This window comes from Paramormyrops kingsleyae, chromosome 14 (genome assembly GCF_048594095.1).
Source record: "Paramormyrops kingsleyae isolate MSU_618 chromosome 14, PKINGS_0.4, whole genome shotgun sequence".
Lineage (NCBI taxonomy): Eukaryota > Metazoa > Chordata > Actinopteri > Osteoglossiformes > Mormyridae > Paramormyrops > Paramormyrops kingsleyae.
In genome coordinates this window covers 5901569-5921527 of record NC_132810.1, presented here as the reverse complement: position 1 = coordinate 5921527, position 19959 = coordinate 5901569, and the positions used below count along the sequence as shown (strand labels likewise).

At 47.8% G+C, this 19959-nt stretch overlaps 2 protein-coding genes across 4 annotated transcripts; both read right to left on the bottom strand.

Moving 5' to 3' along the window:
• Positions 1-587: 587 nt before the first annotated feature.
• On the bottom strand, positions 588-13373 carry LOC111851059 (sphingosine-1-phosphate phosphatase 1). The gene is made up of 3 exons (XM_023825584.2): positions 12236-13373; positions 7866-7955; positions 588-3947 (listed from the first exon to the last, which is right to left on the bottom strand). Exons 1-3 carry the CDS (start codon positions 13010-13012, stop codon positions 3396-3398), a joined length of 1419 nt encoding a protein of 472 aa, XP_023681352.1. The 5' UTR covers positions 13013-13373; the 3' UTR covers positions 588-3395.
• A 987-nt stretch (positions 13374-14360) lies between these two features.
• Positions 14361-19711, bottom strand: LOC111851023 (SERTA domain-containing protein 4-like). Of its 3 annotated transcripts, none has more exons than XR_002839924.2 (4): positions 19441-19708; positions 18277-18373; positions 17212-17327; positions 14361-17096 (listed from the first exon to the last, which is right to left on the bottom strand). XR_002839924.2 is itself a non-coding variant. In XM_023825500.2 (4 exons), exons 2-4 carry the CDS (start codon positions 18352-18354, stop codon positions 16734-16736), a joined length of 582 nt encoding a protein of 193 aa, XP_023681268.1. In that variant the 5' UTR covers positions 18355-18373; positions 19441-19711; the 3' UTR covers positions 14361-16733. The 3 variants fall into 3 exon arrangements, 2 of the variants coding, with proteins under 2 accessions (XP_023681268.1, XP_072555248.1); XM_023825500.2 differs by having other exon boundaries at positions 17212-17310; positions 18235-18373; positions 19441-19711; XM_072699147.1 differs by having other exon boundaries at positions 17212-17310; positions 19441-19711.
• Between the last annotated feature and the right edge of the window lie 248 nt (positions 19712-19959).

Here is a 19959-nt window from a genome sequence, read left to right as displayed (position 1 = left end):
GAGTAGAGGGGGATGGGTGTGGCCTTTGAGGATCTGAGCATTGGAGAGGGACTGGGCCAGCAAATGCGTCAGCATTGAACCGCACCCAACCTTCACAAATACTCCCGATTTCATCCTACATACACTGAGTATTATAATCAGCGACAAAAGCAGGGCTGAGCTGCTCCAGGTTCTTTGCAGATGATTATAAAGAAACTCACATGATAATTAGTGAGCAGACATTGTCATTAAGGGATGTGCATCAAGACTCCACACTTTCATTTGCTCTTAAAATCATGGCACACAGAACCGAACCCTTCTAAAGGTGGAGAAACAAGAACCACCATAAAACTGTCCAAGTCCCCCCTGATGCTCGTCTGTGAAAAGAAATGAAGGAGTAGAGCCAGCAGAGCAGAGAAGAACCACTGGCCTTGAAAGAGCCTCATCTGCCCACTAGAGCATGACGTCTATGGAAGGGCAAAGCAGCGAGTGGTCAGGAGGTCTGCAGGAAGCATTAAAACAGGTAGAACCTTCTCATCTCGGCCACCCTGATAGAGACACACACTAAGCTGAAATGAGTGGAATAACGACCACAATATAAGCTGACATGTATTGTGCATTTTTATTTGTGCAAGTTTATTTATGCGGGTGGACACATGAAAAACTCATTGAATAACATCTCACTCCACTGCTGGAAAAGAAGCCAATGGAATAAAAGGAGAAAATGGAACAACAGGAGCTGCATTCCATCCCTTGTTCTCCGTCATCCGCAGTGTGGAGAGGAAAAACTGAGCAGGGCTGCACGATTCTGGGTAAAATCCGAATGACTTGTTCCACTCAATCAAGACCACAGTTTTCTTTTACGGTTCTTCAGTAATCCTAATACATATCTCTCCTCTTTATTATTATTTGCATTACATATTGTTTTTATTAAGACAGAACAAGCAATAAGATTGTTTCTGAAATGGGACTGTCACATCAACTTTGCGGAACAGAAAGGGCACACTCAGGGTTTTTAACAAAAAATATTTCCAACTGCAAGAAATACTAAACTTAAACCTCATCTGCTCTTAATTATAACACCTTCAAACCAATGTTTTCACTACAAATTCATTGCATTAATCTGAAAAAAACATCCACACAAGCGAATGAGACACGTTTTTTCGAACAAGCATTTTATTGCTTGAACTGGGCTTGGAAAAATTTCTTTCCACTTCCTCACCATCACCGGAGGGGTATTTGAGTTTGAATCATTTTTGTCCTTGTTGTCAAAGCATTTTCTTTCACCTTGTTGCACAGAATAATAATTTAATAATAAGTTAGGAAACAATAATTTGATTCCTAACTTGCCCCTCTTCCTGGCTACAGTCCGTCTTGTAGTGTAATGCAGTCCTGTCACCGTTGACACAGTTGACACAGTTGACACAGAAGAAAAAGGCAGAGCCTGGTTTGAAGCAATTATGCAAACACGGCAAAATTGTTATGTAAGAATGGGATCATATAGGGGTATGAATTAAGATCATGATTTTAAAACAATTAATCGTGCAGCCCTACAACAGAAATGAAATTTTAGTTATCAGAGTTAACAGCTGGACTCCCAGAACAAAACTGAATACATAAGAACTGGGAGAAAACACGTGAGGCTGAATCACACCCATCCACTGTCTCACACAAGCTCCTCAGAGACGACTACAAGATACTCGCGTGACTGGATGATGTGTTACAGTAAAGGCACTGGGCTTTGTTAAATTAACAGTCTAATCCAGGCCACACACAGCAAAGGATCAGCTTTTTTGGTCCATATTCCCACTGATAAGTCAGTCATGTGGAACTGCAGAGAGGCAAACAGAAGAGACTCACAGGGCTGCCTTGCCCTCAGGCAGGTGAAGGTTACACTCGCACATGGACACACACCCACAGAGTCCTGCATTACAGTGCGGAACCCAGGGCCACGGCTGTTTGAGACATTAAAATAATTATGACTTGATCAACTGCATTAAGGGAAAACAGAGGGAAATTCCTCCAGGGTCTATATTGTCGTGGAGGGACGGACAATAATTGATGAATCAAACGAAGGATAGTAAAAAGCTCTCCTTTCAATACACATTTTATGAATAAAGTTCAAAACATGTTAGCACAGTGGTACAACAGAGGAGGACCTTGAGATCATTTCTCACTAGGGAAGTCAGTTCCCTTTCCTCCAGGACTGGAAACAGGGAGTACAATAAGGCAACATCCCCCTCCACTCCACCACGGGAGAATCTGCTCATGTCCAAACAGCTCACCCTAATCTCTGTTTGCCGTTGTTTTTGTTCAAAGTTCAGCAAGGTTAGCTTTAGCCTAGCGTGCATTTTTGATTCAGTGCGCGATGGGCGGTAAAGTCGGGGGGTTGGTTCCTGATGCCGAGGGCCGTCAGGACCTGTAGACAAAGTGGCCCACTGACACTGGCAGCCCCCGCTGGCACCTGAACCACCACCTCCCATCACACAGTTCCCTCCCCAGAGGCAGAAAAAAAAACATGTAAGAGCTCGATGAGCAGGACTGCCAGTTGGTTTCTGTTCTCCAAAACCAAACAAACACATGGGCCTTCATTAGGAGGGAGGTTCGTGTGTGTGTGTGTGTGTGGGGGGGGGGGTTCTGCTTGTCTTAAAGCAGTAAAAAAAAACATCACAGAATAGTGGTATACTATATACATATAACTGATGTATTATGCTGCCTGTGAGTCTCTCAGCATTGCATCTGTCCTTCCTCATGGAGCTCCAGCTGTAGTAAGTGGTTCGGCTGATCCACAGTAAGTGAACGTTTGCAGTCCACTTGGCGCAGTGGGGGGGGGGGGGAGCTTGCAACATGAGCACAGCACCCACAGCTCTCAGGTGTGAAGCTGCCCAGAGACACAGGGCTGTCAGGCAGAAACACAGGCACTCATCTAAACGTAGGCTGGAGGTTCAGGTTGATTATACCTGACACATGGGGAAGAGCCTCACCCTCTGTCACCCTCTGAGTTCCCATTACTGCTCATGTGAAGAGCCCTGATACTTCAGTAACTCATCAAGTAGTATAACCCTGATCACTGCTTATAATTATTTTTGCACAGCAAGGCGAGAAAAACAGAGGGAGAGAAGCTGACAGAGAGAGGTCAGCAATGTACGCCCCTCTCAACCCCCAAGCCCAAACTACCCACAATGCAACGGTGTTCCACAGCAACTTTTTGTTTAACTCAGGGGGAAAAAACAAACAAACTTTAAAACAATAAAATGCACAAACAAAACAGACCAGAATTAGAAGGCAACAGGTGATTAAACGACTGGCTTTGATCTGATCCACTATTTTCAATTTGCTTGGAAACACAGTGGGTAGGGTTATGGGGGAGAGGGGGGGCAGTGGGCATGTCCACGTGGGGGCATTTCCTGGGTTCCTCAGCACAGGCCCACATAGCTGAAGAGGAAGGGGACCAGGAAGAAGCAGTTGAAGCCCACGGTGCTGTAGACAATGTAGCGGTAAGGGAGTTCCACCTCCATGTGCTGCCGGGCCTGGCGGACATCATGGCTGGGGACGCCGACCAAACGGCATATCACCGGGATGGTCACGGCCTTCATGGCAGTGCGTGTGGCCAGAAGCACCACTACGCCCAGCAAAAGCCGCAATACAGTCCCGGCCAGCAGGGCGGCGCTGAAGGGTGGTGGGCTGAATGGCAGCTGCCACTGGGAGGGGTCAGGGAGCAGCCCTAGCCGCCGGTTGAGGTGGGCGCCCAGGGCGATGCCGGCCCCCGTGCCTAGAATCTGCGCCGTATCGCCCCGCGACGTGCTCCATGTGTCCAGGGTGAAGGAGAAGAGGCCCAGGCCCAGGTGCAGAGAGATGATGGCCAGCGGGGCATAAGGGCACGTCTGGTTAAATGTGTCCACCACATCCAGGGCCGGGTAGAACAGCAGCAGGATCAGAGCACTGTAGAGGATGCCGGCGATGACGTCCTGTGAAGGACAGCAATGCTTGTTACTCTCCTACAGGGACACGCTCTCGGACACGCGGGAAATCCCAATCGCACGGTTGCTGTGTACCGAGCCCAGCCGGAGAAGACGACAATGAGAGAGTTTGGAATGCCCACCCCGTAATTCGCCCCTCACCACTCCGTCACCGATAAGGTGGAGCTTATCTGGGCCTTATCGGGAAAGCAGATGTGGGGACAGTGGTCACATGACTTACGGGGACACAGCGCCACGTGCCAAGCGACTATGCGCCGCGTGTGGAAATGCACGCCAAAGGCATGCAGGGAGCTTAACCCATGAGCTGCTTCAGGGATGGTGTTTTTTTTTTTTTTTGGTCTGAGAAACCAGAGACAGAGAGGAAAGAATCACGTGTCTGACAAAGCATGCGGCATTTATCAGCAGCGAAGCAGCAAGACGGCACCCAGGAGCACTGGGGCTCCGGAAAGCTACAGCGAGGATGGGGGGGGGGGGGGGCTGTGTCAATGTCTGCACAGCTGTTTTCTGACTGTTTTACATGCTTTCCAGTAACAGCTGGAACAGCTACTGACAGAGGATAAGAAATAGGAAAGCAGACTTCCTGTCCAGCGGCAATCCAGCGGAACAGGGAGGAGGTGAAGAAGCGGAGCCCACAGGGCTGCCGTCACGGTGACACCACTGTTAAACCACGCTGTCACGCACTGGGAAAGCCTACAGCTTATACTGTGTGTGTGTGTGTGTGTGTGTGTGTGTGTGTGTGTGTGTGTGTGCGCGTGCAAAGCTGAACCGACTGACTCCCTGTCAGCTGAAACATTCCAGTGAAGCAATCCCCCCCCCACACCTTGTACAGTACATACTCCTTGCCCTCAGACTTTAAACCTCCACTAACACGCTCAGCGACTTCTCCACAGGGCCAGAGTACATGTGTAGAGAGGTGACACGCAAGCAGGAAATGTGGATGGTCACCCCTGACCTGCTATTCTCACCAGCAGAGTCACTGTGACATCTGGGCACGTGCCAGGAGTGTGAGCATGGGTGTCAGTTCCTCGGTGGCCTGGGGTTAAAAGCGCTGGGCTGCACCTTCACACCAGCCTACTCACACCTCACGCTGTCTGCAGAGACTTCATTATTCATTCGTTGTTAAAAGTAAATTACCGAACACAGAGTAAGCGTCTATGTCAGGACAACAGCGGCGAGAATAAGTGCCTAAATATGCCACAACCCCTGTGGTTAATTCTGTCACAACAACAACAACGTTGGCAACAGCCTAAACTTTCGTCTCGCGGCAGCTGACATAACTGGGGGTTGTTCGATGAAGCAGGATTTCTCAGTTAGCTGGGTTAATTTAAGCTAGAAGTCATGATGGTCCAATTGGAATGCTCCTTATCTAAACTCTTATTGGACAATCATGATTTCTAGCTTAAGTTAACCCAGCTAACTGGGAAATCCTGCTTCGTCAAACACCCCCCTGGAAAATGGTAGCTGCAGGTAACAACTGGCACCAAACCAGTCAACCTGGGGTGTGTGTGCATGTGGTCTAGGTATACCTTACATTGTGGGGACCAAATGTCCCACCAATATGATAAAAACCTGTTATTTTAACATTGTGGGGGCATGGGCGTAAATTATGGGGGGGATGGGGGGGTTGTAGCCCCCCCAATAAATCAAAACCAGCTACTACAACCCCCCCAATAATCATGTTTCCCCTGTAATGGGTGGAGACCTCAACCCCCCTAATGTTCCAGCCAAAGTTACGCCCATTTTTCTGGTCAACATATGGGGAAATTCAATAATTCAATTTTATAAAAAAAACTGTGACTGCAATCAAAACCCTATGAATGCTAAAAGACTTGTATTTTGCTTGGTTACTTATGGTTAGCGTTAGGGCTGGGTGGGGGTTAAGGGTGTCATTGTTGGGATTAAAGTTTTGGCCATAGAAAGGAATGGACGGTCCCCAAAAAGATTTCTGTCTGTCTGTCTGTCTGTCTGTCAGACTGTCAGTCAGTCAGTCAGTCTCGGCCTTCGGTTAAGGTGCCAATGGCATTTTGCTAGTGCCTGCATGTTGTCATGCCTGACAGCCTGAGGAAACAGAATCTTCCATGATCACAAACAAACACACACACAAGTTGGTCTTCCTATCTATGGGGAAAACCCTAATCCCAATCACGACAACCTTAACCTCTACCCATCCCTAACCTTAACCATAAGTAACCAACCCAAATTAAAGACTTTTGGCATTTTCACTTTTTTGATTGCATTCACAGTTTTTTTTTTTTTTTTTATAAAATTGAGGTTATCCAAATGGGGACCTCAAAAGATGTCCCCAAAAGTAGGAAAATTTCAGGTTTCACTACACTTTGGGGAAAATTTGGTCCTCAAATGTGATCTAAGCAAACACACACACACACACAGGGCCTTTACAAAAGGCTGCAGGAAAGAGCAGGGTGGGGTGCTTCCATCCTCGAGGATGTAGCAGAGGTAGAAGGGGGGCAGGCTTTGGTTTGAGAGAGAAGCTTTCAAGCTTTTCTCCGCCGGCGAGAGGCATGTGGGCCGCACTGCCGCACAGACGCCGTTATGGTTCATTAGGTGTCCTATTACGGGCATAATGAGGCGAACGGGAATGTGCCCACAGGGGAAAGCCAGTCCTGAAATGACCAATCAGAGTGTGACGCTGACTCAGCAGAGGGTAAGACTGTCTGATGGGTACAGGCTGGGTAAGAGGACCAGCCAATCCAGCACCAGAGAACACAGTACTGAGCTCCAGGTTCGGATGCATAGTGAAGGAGAATGTGTTGCACACAGGCAATTAGAAGCCTTAATTACCCACAGGATCAGCACACAACACACCGGGTCACGTGAATTTGGACTGCAGGCCACCAGACTTTCTGAGCATTAGCCAAAGTATCAAACAAGAGAGGTTCGTCCACCATCGCAATCCACAAGCCTCGGGTAAATCCCGAGGGCGCCGTCATATCCCTCAGCATGTTAATTAAGGGAAGGACCCCAAGGTGTCCTCCTTTTTGGTACTGCGAGGCCTCCTCAGAGGCAAGTGTCAGCAATCAAAACAACAACAATAAATCATTAGAGACTCCCAGCACTCTGTAGGTCAGTCAGCAATTTGCAGAGCGCACTGTATGTCAGTCAGCAATTTGCAGAGCCCACTGTAGGTCAGTCAGCAATTTGCAGAGCGCACTGTAGGTCAGTCAGCACTTTGCAGAGCCCACTGTAGGTCAGTCAGCAATTTGCAGAGCGCACTGTAGGTCAGTCAGCAATTTGCAGAGCCCACTGTAGGTCAGTCAGCAATTTGCAGAGCCCACTGTAGGTCAGTCAGCAATTTGCAGTGCGTTCTGCCACGTCAGTCAGCAATTTGCAGGGCGCTCCATAGGTCAGTCAGCAATTTGCAAGAGGATGGTAAGGTCAACCTGGGCCCAGTTCTGTGTGAGTTGCATTGCATGTTGGGCATAGCAGATAAAAATGATGAGCTCCCGCCCTTCCCCCATGGCACCCGCTCGACAGTGAATGCCAGGGGCAAGCGGATACCTTCGGTAACCGGCGCCCGGGATGCGGCCCAGCTGGATAGTAATGCCAGTGGAACCCTTTACACAAGTCACTGTAAGGTCATCCCAGCCAAACCCCCACTAATACCTGCATCCCTGCACATCTTGTTCACCCATTTAAGTAGCTTCAGTAACCAGAGGAGGAAGGAACAGCTTACTGCTAATTGGGGAGGGCAGCTGGGACTAGCAGGGGCTAACAGGACTGCCTCACTGCCAATAGGTGAGATTAACTGGGGGAGGAGAGACAAGGTTAGCTGCACTAGGGCGGCAAGCTGATGCTAACTCAGATTAACTATGATGGGTGGCCAAGGTTAAGGGGAGCTGGGGGGGGCGACGGTGACAGGTGGCTTCTCGCAGCCGTGGGACTCACCAGGATGGAGTGCATGCCCATGTAGATCCGGCTGAGGCACACCAGGACACACCAGCTCAGTGCCAGCACCAGGCCCAGTGGCATGGGGTACTGTGGATGTGGAGCAGGAGAGAGTTAGCATCCATTACTGACAAGCTACAGGCCTCAGAAACACACACTACAGCACAAAGCCCCACCACTGACCAGGGGTAGCCCCCAAAAGACGTTACACACGGCTGAGACAAGCACGACAAGCAGCTCCACCCTCCTCTGGGACCAATGTGTACCAATTCCAGACAGTGACTGGAATAGATAAAGTCAAAGGTCAAAGCCCACCCAGTGATCAGGCAGCCTGAAGTTTAGTCATATTCCTGACACACATGCAAGTCAGATGACTTCTCCTCATCTAACCACTTCCTTCAGATTCAATCTGAATTTCCTACATCTGCATGACAAGGAAGATATGTTATACAGTGTCAGCTTTTCTTAACTGCAGCAACACAAATCTGTCCCTAGAAACACTTTTGTGCATCAATCCCTCACTGGGACGCATACGAGACGCACTGCCTCCCTCACCTGGGAGCGTAGGAGATGCACTGGCTCCCACACTGGGACGCGTAAGAGACGCACTGCCTCCCTCACTGAGACACACGCACACCCTCACCTGGACACGTATGAGACGCACTGGTTCCCTCACCGGAACGCATACGAGACGCACTGCCTCCCTCACCTGGGAGCGTAGGAGATGCACTGGCTCCCACACTGGGACACATACGAGACGCACTGCCTCCCTCACCTGGGAGTGTACGAGATGCACTGGCTCCCACACTGGGACGCGTATGAGATGCACTCCCTCCCTCACCGAGACACACGCTCCCACACTGGGACACATATGAGACGCACTGGTTCCCTCACCGGGACACATATGAGACACACATCCAGCTCCATGTTCTGTCCTTCCCTGAGATCAGCTTTCCATCCATCATTCCAGTGTCCATATTGATGGAAAACCACTTATAAGAGGGAGGAACCAAGCCAGTGAATGGAGAGAAAGATGAGAAGAGAAAGAACAAAAAGGGAAAAAAGAGAAAGAGAAAAGAGGTCTGTTTGTAACTGCCTCCCCCACCTATTATTCTCTGTCAGAACTCCCCCATCGCAGTGTATGAAAGAGGAAGTGCTCGTTCTGATGCTCCCCTCCCCCAACGTTCTGACCGTGCCTGTGATTCCCAGACCTCAGGGTACGATTCTCACAGCGGGTCATGGCGTCCATACAGATATGAGAGGTGTCTACACAGCAACCACCTCCGTTTATGTAACACTGCACCCAGCTAGATATTAATTGCCCCAACCCTCCCCCAAGTATCTTGCAGCCTCTCGAGACCAGAGGGGTATGAGGAGGGTAATCAGTACAACAGTGAATCACACAGATTACACCATGTGTGAACTCAGATCTGACAGGGTGCTCGACTGATGAGACCCTGCTCGATGTGACCTGGGCTTGTAAGAGAGACCCCCACTGGGGGCAGACGGCCAACACATTTCAGAAAAGCACATGGTATGTGGGCGGCAGGGCAAACTGACCTGGCCTCATCTCATCTAATCTCATCCTCCAGCAAACAAGAGCTTCAAGTTAAAGAGCCACAGTTACCCCATTCAAAGCCCCATTCATCATCAGCGTCCAATCCACCAACCAGGAACCTTTCTGAGATCACATGACTCAGGCTGAGCATATGGTCAGGCGTTAAGGAAAAAAATGTAATAGTCATGGGATCGACTTTCTACACGCTTTCAAATCTTTAAATGAGAGCGAATTCCATATGGGCAAAGTAACATTCGCACCTTTTACCTCTACAAGCTCACCTACTAGCCTGTCTCCATGTTGGTAGTGGGTCTTTAGAGCTTGGCTGCAACTGACTGAGTCTGGCAGCATTTAACAAGCCAAGTAGGCTCTGTGTTTTCTTTCATATTGCTTTGTAAAAAGTGTACCATTTTAAAATAAAAGAACCCATCTTAACATGCAGCACAGTGCATTAAAACAGGAACTGCGTGACATAATTGTGAAAAGCAACTAGTCCTGGCTGACAGACGTGCTACAACATGCACCGGCTCCATGGCACTGAGAACCATCTGGTCACTGTTCCCCGGGGCTGCATGCCAGGCGGGGGATTCCAGCTGGGGAGATATGGGAGAGAGCGCCTGTAGCAGGACCAGGCAGGAGCAGGAAGTCCCGCGGGTTTCACAGCTACAGACAGGACAGAAACACAGACACACTTGGGAGATCAGTCTAGAGGTCTCCCAGTCCCAAACTGAACCTGAGAAGCTCTCGAGACCCAGATGAAACAAATGTGGGACCCAAGAGCCATCCCCTGTGGGCTCCCATCATGCACTGCTCCAGCTGGCAATCAACTGCCAGGCTAAATATGCCAGACATCCGAGTCACAGATAGAGTGACACTGGCTTGGATCCAATGCTCAGCACACCCGGTAACCAGAGATCTTAGACCCACGGGTCGGTTGACACGCACAAGCAAAGGACACAGTCCTCGTACTGCAGCGACGGGCTGCGTTTTCCCCAACCCGTCTTTCAGGTTTACGCCCTGTAAAATCTGAGCCAGCCAATCAGCGACTGCGTGCGGTAACCATACAACAGATGGGCAGGGCCTGTGACAAACGCGGCTCGCCGATGGCTCACTCTCGGTCACAGGGAGGCCATGGACCCGTTTGGCCAGCGCACACAAAGGCGGGCTGCAGACACCCCGTTGTAAAGGATCAGACTCCTTCTGAGAAACAAACTAAAAGACCTGCATTGCGTGGTGTGGACCTGAAACCCCCTGAGCATGGGGAGCAGGGTGACCTCCTTCTGAGCACATGCACACCCGGCAACACTGCTAACGGGAACACTGATATTCATACATCTGTGTCTGGTTAACGAGGCTGGGAGAGGAAGGAGGAGCTAGAGGACCGTGTGTGGGGTGGGGGGCTCAGTCTGAGCTTCATCCCAGTCAGAACCATGGCATTTTCCATGGAACCTGCAGACGAAAAGCAGAGCCAGTGTGGGGGAGGGAGGCTGGAGCAGAGAAAGGCCAGGGCCCCATGTCCCGCGATCCCCCACCCCACTCAGCTAACTTTCAAGTATGGTGGGAGTGAGCTGATCCTAAATCAGCGCTCGGGCACTGCTTCCCTCCCCAGAGCTGCAGCTAGATGCGAGTTTTTAGCTGGGATACCAGTAAACCCCGGCTAGCTGTTTAGGAAGTTAGGAAGTGTTAAACATCTGAATGTGGCATCAAAGGAGCAGCAGGGTGGCTCGTTAAAGTGGCAAAGCCTCAAGATGTGAGTATGTGGGGGGGGGGGGGGGCTCTGGGGTCCCAGCTGGCTCTCACAGAAGGATCGAATCACAACCACAATGAAACCGACTCACATATGCGGCACTGGGGGGGGGGGGGGGGGGTTTCCATCGGCACCTTTCTATTCAGTGGGACCCAGAGGGAGTCTGCACCCCTTGTTTCCGCCATCGGGTGACACTGTGTCCAAGGGCAACATGCCAGACTTCATAGTTACCACTGTGTTTGCTCAAAAACTCACTAAGGATGGCAGTCCTTCCTGCTCTGCTGCTTTTTTTTCTTTAACCTTTCCAAAAAACTGCAGCTGTCGAACAATCCGTCATTCGGTCTAGGTAATAGGATCTGAAGAAAGAATGAGTGAGGAACAGGAACGACTCGTGACTTGGAGCGGAGCGGGCTGGGCTGTTACACAAACCCCTCCACAGAGACCTTCACATCAGGAAGTCTGTAACCTTCACCCAAAACAAAACCCCCCAACGAACGACTTCCCCGTTTCATAAAATACGACTTCCTTAACTGATGTAAATCACCACAATTATTCTACGTCAAAGCCTGACCTACAGGTACAACAGAAGAACCCTCCAGGGATTTACACATCCTGCTACACTGACAGTACCAGTGCCACAGGCTGAGAGGCTACTAGGAGCATTTCCTCACTCAAGAAGGAGAGCACTGTACTGTAAAGGTAGCGTAGTAAGCTCAGCAAACGTCATCACCCTTGATTAACCTCACTGTGATCAGACCGGCTTTGCTGACCTGGCACAGCCCTGCGCTGGCAGGACTGAGTAGGCTGTTACACTGCCCGCTATCACACAGAGACCATCTGCTGCAGAAAGAGACACCCAGCAAACTGTATTACAGAGTCCTACATCTTTTACAGTTACATGACAGGCCTGTTTATCCTGCAAGACAGTAACCCCCAGTTCAGATCAAGTACCTCTAATTTGCTTGGCTTTCTCTAGGGCCTCAAACCACAACCATTTGCTCATGGGATCAGACACTAGAAAAGGCTTTCCTGTACCGCTACAAAGTCTGTGTTAAAAGTCTGTACCTCCCAGCGGCCGTAGGTGAGCAAGAACAGGGAGAAGGGGATGGCTGTCCCGGACATGGCGTGCGTAGAGGGCATGCTGTACTCCGAGTTGTAGAACATCTCCACTTTGACGACAGGTGGCGAAGCCGGCCTGGACCAGCGTATCAGGTCCTTGGTGCACTGGCCCAGGTACATGACCCACACCCAGACCAGGATGAGGCGCCGGCCAACGTACGGGTCGATGTTCCAGATGAAGAAAGGGAAGAAGGTGATGTAGAAGAGCTCATTGCCCAACTCCGTGCCAAAAGTGAACAGATAGTACAGCAGCTTGTTTTCGATCAGAAACTCCTGGCCGTCGTCCCCGGTGAGAGAGTTCCTGCGCCGCGGCTTGACGGCGCTGGCGCACGTCGGCGTCTTACTTCCCCCGTCCCCGTTTTCAGCCGAAGCCCCCCTGAGCCGCACCGTCTCCCTGGCTACGCACTTCCCCAGGCCGTTTGGCACGCCGTCTGCCGCGGCATGCTTTCCTCTCCAGGGTGCGTCCCCCGCCTCCCCTTCTACTCTCCCCTTTCGGTCCTCTGCCTCCCCATCTCCTCTCCCGTTACAGTCCCCAGTCTCTCCTTCTCCTCTCCCCTGACGGTCCGCTGCCTCCCCTTCGGCTCGGCAGTGGCGGTGGCCGTTCAGCGAATCGCGGCAAAATGTCCCCCGGACGCCGCAGTACCGCTGGAAGCTCGCTACGTGATGCGGGTCCCTCAGGATCTCACACAGCCGCACAAGCTTGCTCCTAAAGCCGCTCGCCATTCTTCTCCGGTCGAACGCGGGCGCGAAGGTCTCCCCCGGAGGCGCGGTGCTGTCCGCCAGCCGCTCAACGCGACATGTGACCGGCTAGCAAAGGAGTGCCGGGCTCGGATAACTGGACTTTCCGAGATAAATTAAACCGTCACGTGCAGCGAGTGAAGGCGCTAGCTTATTCTGTTGGCTCCGTCCGGCCCAGGAAAGTTACACCACCTCACGAAGCCTCAAAAGGTCCAGCTGTTAATGGATCCCCCACCAGAGAGCGAGTCCGGTCGCGCCGTTCCGCTATCTCTGTCCCTGTCTCGCATCCGGTCACTGACAGCTCCGACGGGCCAGGCGGGGGCGCGCACGTAAAGACGCTGCGCTAGAAGCCCGCCAGGGGATTAGGCGTCACCGCGCCTGCGTGGGCACCAGATTACGATGCCGTGAACGCGCCCGTAGTCTGGGACACTGGTCCCGGCAATTTACAGTCTTTAAATTTATCAGAACGTAATATCATTCAGCAGCAGTTTCACATATCCGGTTAACGCGTTTGCATTGTACTAAAATTTACTTAATTGATGTGACATGTTCGGTTTGACACATTATTTCGTGTCATCCATTTTACAATCTATTTTTTTCAATAGAAGCCATATCTTCATCAGCACAATGGCCATTATCTGTTATTCTATGTATTTTGTGCAGTTTTGAAACGTAAATCGCAAGAACAATTCTGCAACACGCGTGTAAGGTAATAGTTCTACGCCAGAGCTAGGATGAAGTACTGTTTGGACAATGGTTCCCCCCAGAGTTAAAACCCGGAAAAGCATGAGCATTTTTAAACATCAGTGGAAGAATCATCCTCCAGATTGGAGTGCTTGATCGGCGGTGTAGGAGAGAGTTTGACATTGGTAGGTGAATATAACTTAATAACTTAAATAATAAAGGTCTATTTATTGGGGGGAAATTAAATATTGGGGGGTACACGCCCCACCCCCGATTCCTGCGCCTCTGGGTTTGATATCACTGCGTGGACATAAAACATCTCCCCAAATATTCACAATTTAAAGCTTTAATTAGGGTTATTAAATATGATTTTATCTCCAAACATTCCCATCCATAACGTGCTCCATCATGTGGTCTATTCCTGACAGAATGAAAATCGTAATTCTATCTGCATGAGAGTGGTAGCTCACTTCTTATTAACCGTTTCACCGAATAGTATTACACTTCTACATTTACATGTGATTTACTATTCTCTTCTCAGGGTATTGAATAGGTATTTTCACTGGATTATTTCCATCCCATTGTTGCCTTGGTGTTTTAAAAAAAAATCATATTTCCATTAAGTGTAGTATAAAAAAAACACACGTAGTCGGTGTGAACATTCAATTTTATTTTATAGAGCTCATCTCAGAAAAATAAGGCAGATCATTGATGCTACTTCTCTAACATTTGGCAACAAAATTAAGTGAAGAATATGCCCATTTTCTCGAAAATATTTTTTGCTGTACTAAATTATGTAGACATTAACCCTTCAATTTTAAAATTGTCTTTATAATTTTGTACCAGTTCTACTTGTCATTTAGGAAAACTGACATGGAATATTCTTTAATATCAAAATAGAGAAGTAATATCGTACAAACACTGTACATCTGTAAATAACGTTAATTTTCAAATATTTAAATACAACATTAATAGTATAGCGTCAGGAAGGTAAAGCAAAAAACACGGCCATGTACTTCAATTATTTTTTTGTAATCTGGTATTATTATAATTACGAAAACAGCCCGATTATCACACTGCTTCTAAGACAACAAATCTTCCCAATGAATTGTACCCTGTTCTAACTGAACCGCACACCCTCACGGTGGGCCACTATTTAGGCATAAATGAAATACAAGGAGTGCTGCTTTGCATGATGGGAAATGCAAATAACACTGTGGAAAGGTTAGCGGCTCCGGCGCTACAGTATTACATTTTAACAGGTAAAGATCATGCCTTTAAGCCCTCAACAAAAAAAATCCGTCTCTGTCAAAGCGTTTCTCTTATGTGGCACATCATATTAACCTACCTTCGAGCATTTATTCAAGACCAACATTTTCCACAAAAATAAAAGCTCCACAAAAACAGACAGGCTGCGTAAACCAAATAGCAATAAATGCATGATTTTAATATCACTCAGTTTTAAACTTTGCGAGACGGCTGAATTCGCGTTGTTTGTGTCGACAGTGCAGAAACAAGAACCTCAAAGATAGCTTTAGGCTTACAATGACAGCTTAAGGTCGCATTAAAGGTCAGTTAGAATCAGTCTCCAGATTGGGTCGTAAAATAGGCCTGGGATTAAGAGAGAGGCAGAGGTGCGAAGCCAAAGATGGTCAATCGACAATATTAAGTCTACTATTGTAAACAAAACAGGTGACATCAACTGCCTGCCAAGAAAACACTCCGATTGAGACATTTTTTTAATATTCAGCTCATAGCCTTCTGGTAACTATAAATATAGGAGGCGGCTCTGAGTAATCGGACACGTTTAATACATATCTTAATGCAATCGGTCCCACGTTTAACTAAACATTAAGCTGGCAAGCGTTATCCAGCCGACAAAGCTAATCTGCAGTTATGCAAACGCAATTCTACCGACGAGTCACCGAGATGCGCCGATAAGGTATCGTATACAGCCTGGGAAAGTAGTACGATCCGGAGCGTTTCAATTTTTTTAATTGTGGAAAAAAACGCCACAGATCTCGCAAATATGACATTTTTCTGATGATTCTGAGTTTGACTTTAGGACAGCAGACAACATAACGATCACACAGATACACGTATGAACAAATTAAACGGTTAATATCAAAAGTTGCTGGGACGCCCACTTTGAAGGCGTCTTATGTGTAACATTCTCCTTGTTCAGTGACGCCAAGCCAATAGAGGGCAACATCGAGCCCTTTCCAAATAAAGTTGCATCAAACGCACACAAGAATGATTACCAGTGGAAAATAAATTGTGTATCTGTCTGGATCTCGTTTCGGGCACAAACTGCTTCACACTCCCTAGTTCCTTCCAACGCATGAACAACAGATATTAAATGATAACCACCACAAGGTAACAAACATGCAAACCTGATCATATTCACTTCTAAATTAATGTATCGTTTCACATATGCCGCCAGGGGTCAGGATGTTCATTTTTCAATTAAAACTCTTGCTGTAGTAAATATACAAAGAAATCTATACAAAAAAACGCATGACAGGCCACAGTACATAGCCCCTGCACTTTGTTTTAAAGCTAAGGTAAACTTGCAATTTTACACAATTTTAAAAGTCATTTTAGTAAAATATATGCATGGTCAGAATAGCTATGTTGACAAAAATATATAGACATATATATATATGTATGTATATATATATATCCCTGAAACTGCAGCTGCAGCCCCAGCTGCAATCCTGGATTTGCATTAGCAGTGACTGTGAAGCAGGCCTGCCAACAGTTGTTGTTCATGATGCCAGTGTGCTGTAGCAGTGAAGTACAGAGGTGCTCTCTAAACCCAGCCCTTGATCTGTACTCTCACTAAGTGCTGAGCTTGTCAAAACGTCTTGACAGGTTGTGGTTTCCATTTTGAAAGCAGGAGACTGATGGCACAAGCGCTCAGTGAAGGCAGCCCACACTGCGGCAATTTGTATCTCTGGCCGTTGGTCATTGTTGAACACGCACGGTTCTGTTTTTTTTTAACCATACACTGGGCACCTGCTCATCCATTGTCACCCAGTTTGTAGATCAGAACCTGGGCATTGCAGTCAGGCGGGTGCCCATAGAGGCAGCCTGGCACTACATGGTACCGCGGTACCTCACCGTAGGCAAAGACCTGGGTGCAGCAGTCTGCCACCACTGCCTTCAGCCTCTTTGCATCAGGGTAGTGCTGCCTCTGAGGAGAGTCCCAAGTACAGGGCCCAGCCCCCCCCTCCTCGGCCCGCCCCTCTTCCCGGTGCAGTTTCCGCAGCAGGTTGTTGATGAGCACGGACCGCCGCAGGTAGATCTCTGGGTCTTCAAGGAACCTAAGCTTCTCCAGGGACAGCTGGAGAATGCAGTGCCGATCCTCTGGCAGTATCAGGTGCTGGGTGGGGTGGGGGGGTGGGTGCAGTGTGAAACATGCCGCCAACGTTATTTCAGGTTCATAGTGGTTAATTATCACTCACTGTGCGAGGGAGAAGAGCCCCTTGTATACTTACTTGCTGAAAGTATTCATGAAAATCCCTATGTAAGTCTTCCTCTTCCGCATACTTCCTCTTGAAGTACGCAACCTTCGACGTCGTCGGTCGATTTGGTTGCTGTCAGAAGGAATCAGCTGCATAAGAAGAGGAGGCATGAGATGGATTGGCTGTACAAACCGCAAGTGGTGCTCAGCCATCTCTGTTCCTTCAGCTCTGTTCGGTTCCAGCTCAGTTTTGAAGTTTAAGAGCAGGGGCGTCATTAAGCCTGTTTTAGGGGTGCTTTAGGCCACCTCAAATGCTTTTTTAACCCCCCTCCGAATAAATGTGTATTTACTGGCTTAAGTCATGAATAGTTTGCCATTCATTTCTAAAAACGCCCCTGACTATGAGCATACAATGAAATACTGACAACTGAATTTCTATATGAATATATTTTAATCGACATGTTAACTCTTAAAAATTTGTCAGGGATTAGTTGGATAAAGGAGAAAGGACTTATGTTTAAATGTTTGTTTTTAAACCTTTTTAAAATGTTATGATTGCATATTATAGCAAAACAATAATTAGTACAATATTATTTATACTGTACATACATTTAAGATGTGGACGTTACATTTTTATTTAATGACTTTGTAATTTATTCCTCTCAGCTATGTGATTATGTCGACATCTCTTCCATATTGGAGGTGGATACGACACGCTACTGAGGACAAATGAAATGTTAGTATTATTGTCATAGAATATCTGTGATACAGTCATACAAGGTAATATTGCACCACGTGTCGTTCGCATGGCGTCCGCATGTGAGTGTATGTTGTGCGCCGTATTTGCGTGGAGTAATGGATTATTGTCATTGTGGCTCTTTTAACCCGTATTTCTGGTCAAACTGTGTTGCATACCTGCCTTTTGGAAATGGAAAGTGGATGAACTAGCATACCTAACCCGGAGGAAATAACATCGAATTTTAACTTCAAGCAGAAGATCAGTTTGCCTATTTAAATGTCGGGGGAAAACAGCGAAATTTCGGTTAATCGCACTAACCGCATGAAATCTCAAAGGCACCTGTAGTGCGTGGGCGGATACCTGATGGAGAGAGAAATCAGCCACAGACGTACTCTCTGCCTGGGGTCCCGATCCTCTGTTGTGTCCCCTGGCCTTCATACATTTCCGTCAAACACCACTGTGGGAGACAGATGATTAGGAGCCGGGCTAGAGCTCAAAACTTACGACCGGAGTGTTAAATAAATGTCCTGGCTGCCATTGGGCAATTCGTTTTTCACTATGGGGTGACGTATACTTCGGAAACACGGGTGCTCTTTCGGTAACCTGCAACTTGAATGAAACTAAACTGCACTGTGATCCTCTCCGCCTTCTGCTGTTTGCGGTCTTGGCACCGGTATTAAGCTGATATCGTGTTCCCCCTGAGGGAGCGAGTAAACGACGCGCTACATTATCCCATCCCAAGGCCAAGTAGCAGAGATCTCATCCCTCCCCCTCAAGACAAACACACGAAGCCAATCGCACGCCTACCAGAACGACTCAAGATCGCGTTCTCTCTCCTTCCCCTATCAGCAGCCTTTTTCATACAAAAGAGCGACGGAAATTGGACCTTGAGGAAAGCGTGTTATCGCTGACTTCCGAAGCGAAGGGTCGGTGGCACTCGCTGAACACGCCGCGCCGTGGGAATCGTTACTTGAACGCCGCAGTTTCTTAATTGACAGCGATGGTCCTGGGAGATTTTGGTTACGTCGGATCTCAGTATCATTGTTTGCAATTTCCCGGCTTTAGGGAACCGCTGCGTTTATGTAAGCGTGTACTTATGACTGGCGAGCAGGGTGAACAAGTAACGCTTAACTGCCTGTCAAATTTACGATATTTAAACTGTTTTCTGGGAGGCATATTGAGAGGAAGTGCGGGCATTCACGCAAAAGATAATCATCTCTCCTAATTATTGATATACTAACCTTTAATGGACATTAACATTTTAAAGCAAATGAACAGTGGCTAATAGAGGCGAATTACGGCGCGACTAAAATGTTATTAAGACCCTGGTATACATTAAGAATTTATATTGTGCTTTATATAACTTTTACTTAACACTGTATTTTAATAGGGAAAATCCGAATAAAATACACAATTTAATGTATTAATGACCCCTATAAAACACATTTTGCAGTACATCATACATGTCATATTAAATACGACAATGCTATCAATGCACAACGTAAATATAAAGAACATTCCCACCTTTTAATAGCAGTTCACTTTTTGGTCCAAGGCAGAGGGCTTGCGAGACGTATTAAGATGTAAAACGATCTTCCTGTGGTGCGGTGTCTTGGTGTATTTTGGCATTCGTCGCTTTGACATGAATCCCGTTTCTTTTTATATCAATTATCCCTGCAGTTCCGAGTGGCCGCTGTACCGCTGCCTTAATAATCTCATCGGGACGCGCATCACTCGTATGTCTTAAAATATCCCGTTTTTGTGCAACAAGAAACACCACGGCGCTTTCTGCAACCTTATTGGTCCTCGGAGAAGCAGATGTTTCTTGTTGCTAGGAGAGTCGCTAGGCGATGATGACGCGCCGTCATTTTAGTAGCCTCTATAGCCGGTGCTGGGTTTCGAAATCTTTTTATTCGCAAGGTTAGATACCTCCCGTTATAAGATAAGACGTCTAGCGGCGAAGATAAAAACGTCTAATTGGACGCAGAATCTGTGGGATTTATTGTGTTACTTTTGAAATCGACATTTCTAACATTTTAGCTT

Excerpts from the sequence above, each read along its gene's own strand:
- LOC111851059 (XM_023825584.2), bottom strand. The coding sequence starts at position 13,012 with ATGGCGAGCGGCTTTAGGAGCAAGCTTGTGCGGCTGTGTGAGATCCTG. Across the intron at positions 7,956-12,235 it reads TCACCTACGGCCGCTGGGAG|TACCCCATGCCACTGGGCCT; the intron begins GTACAGACTTTT and ends CCACATCCACAG. Across the intron at positions 3,948-7,865 it reads TGGGCATGCACTCCATCCTG|GACGTCATCGCCGGCATCCT; the intron begins GTGAGTCCCACG and ends TGTCCTTCACAG.
- LOC111851023 (XM_023825500.2), bottom strand. The coding sequence starts at position 18,354 with ATGAAGGCCAGGGGACACAACAGAGGATCGGGACCCCAGGCAGAGAGT. Across the intron at positions 17,311-18,234 it reads TGCCTTTGAGATTTCATGCG|CAACCAAATCGACCGACGAC; the intron begins GTTAGTGCGATT and ends TCCTTCTGACAG. Across the intron at positions 17,097-17,211 it reads TTCATGAATACTTTCAGCAA|CACCTGATACTGCCAGAGGA; the intron begins GTAAGTATACAA and ends CACCCCACCCAG.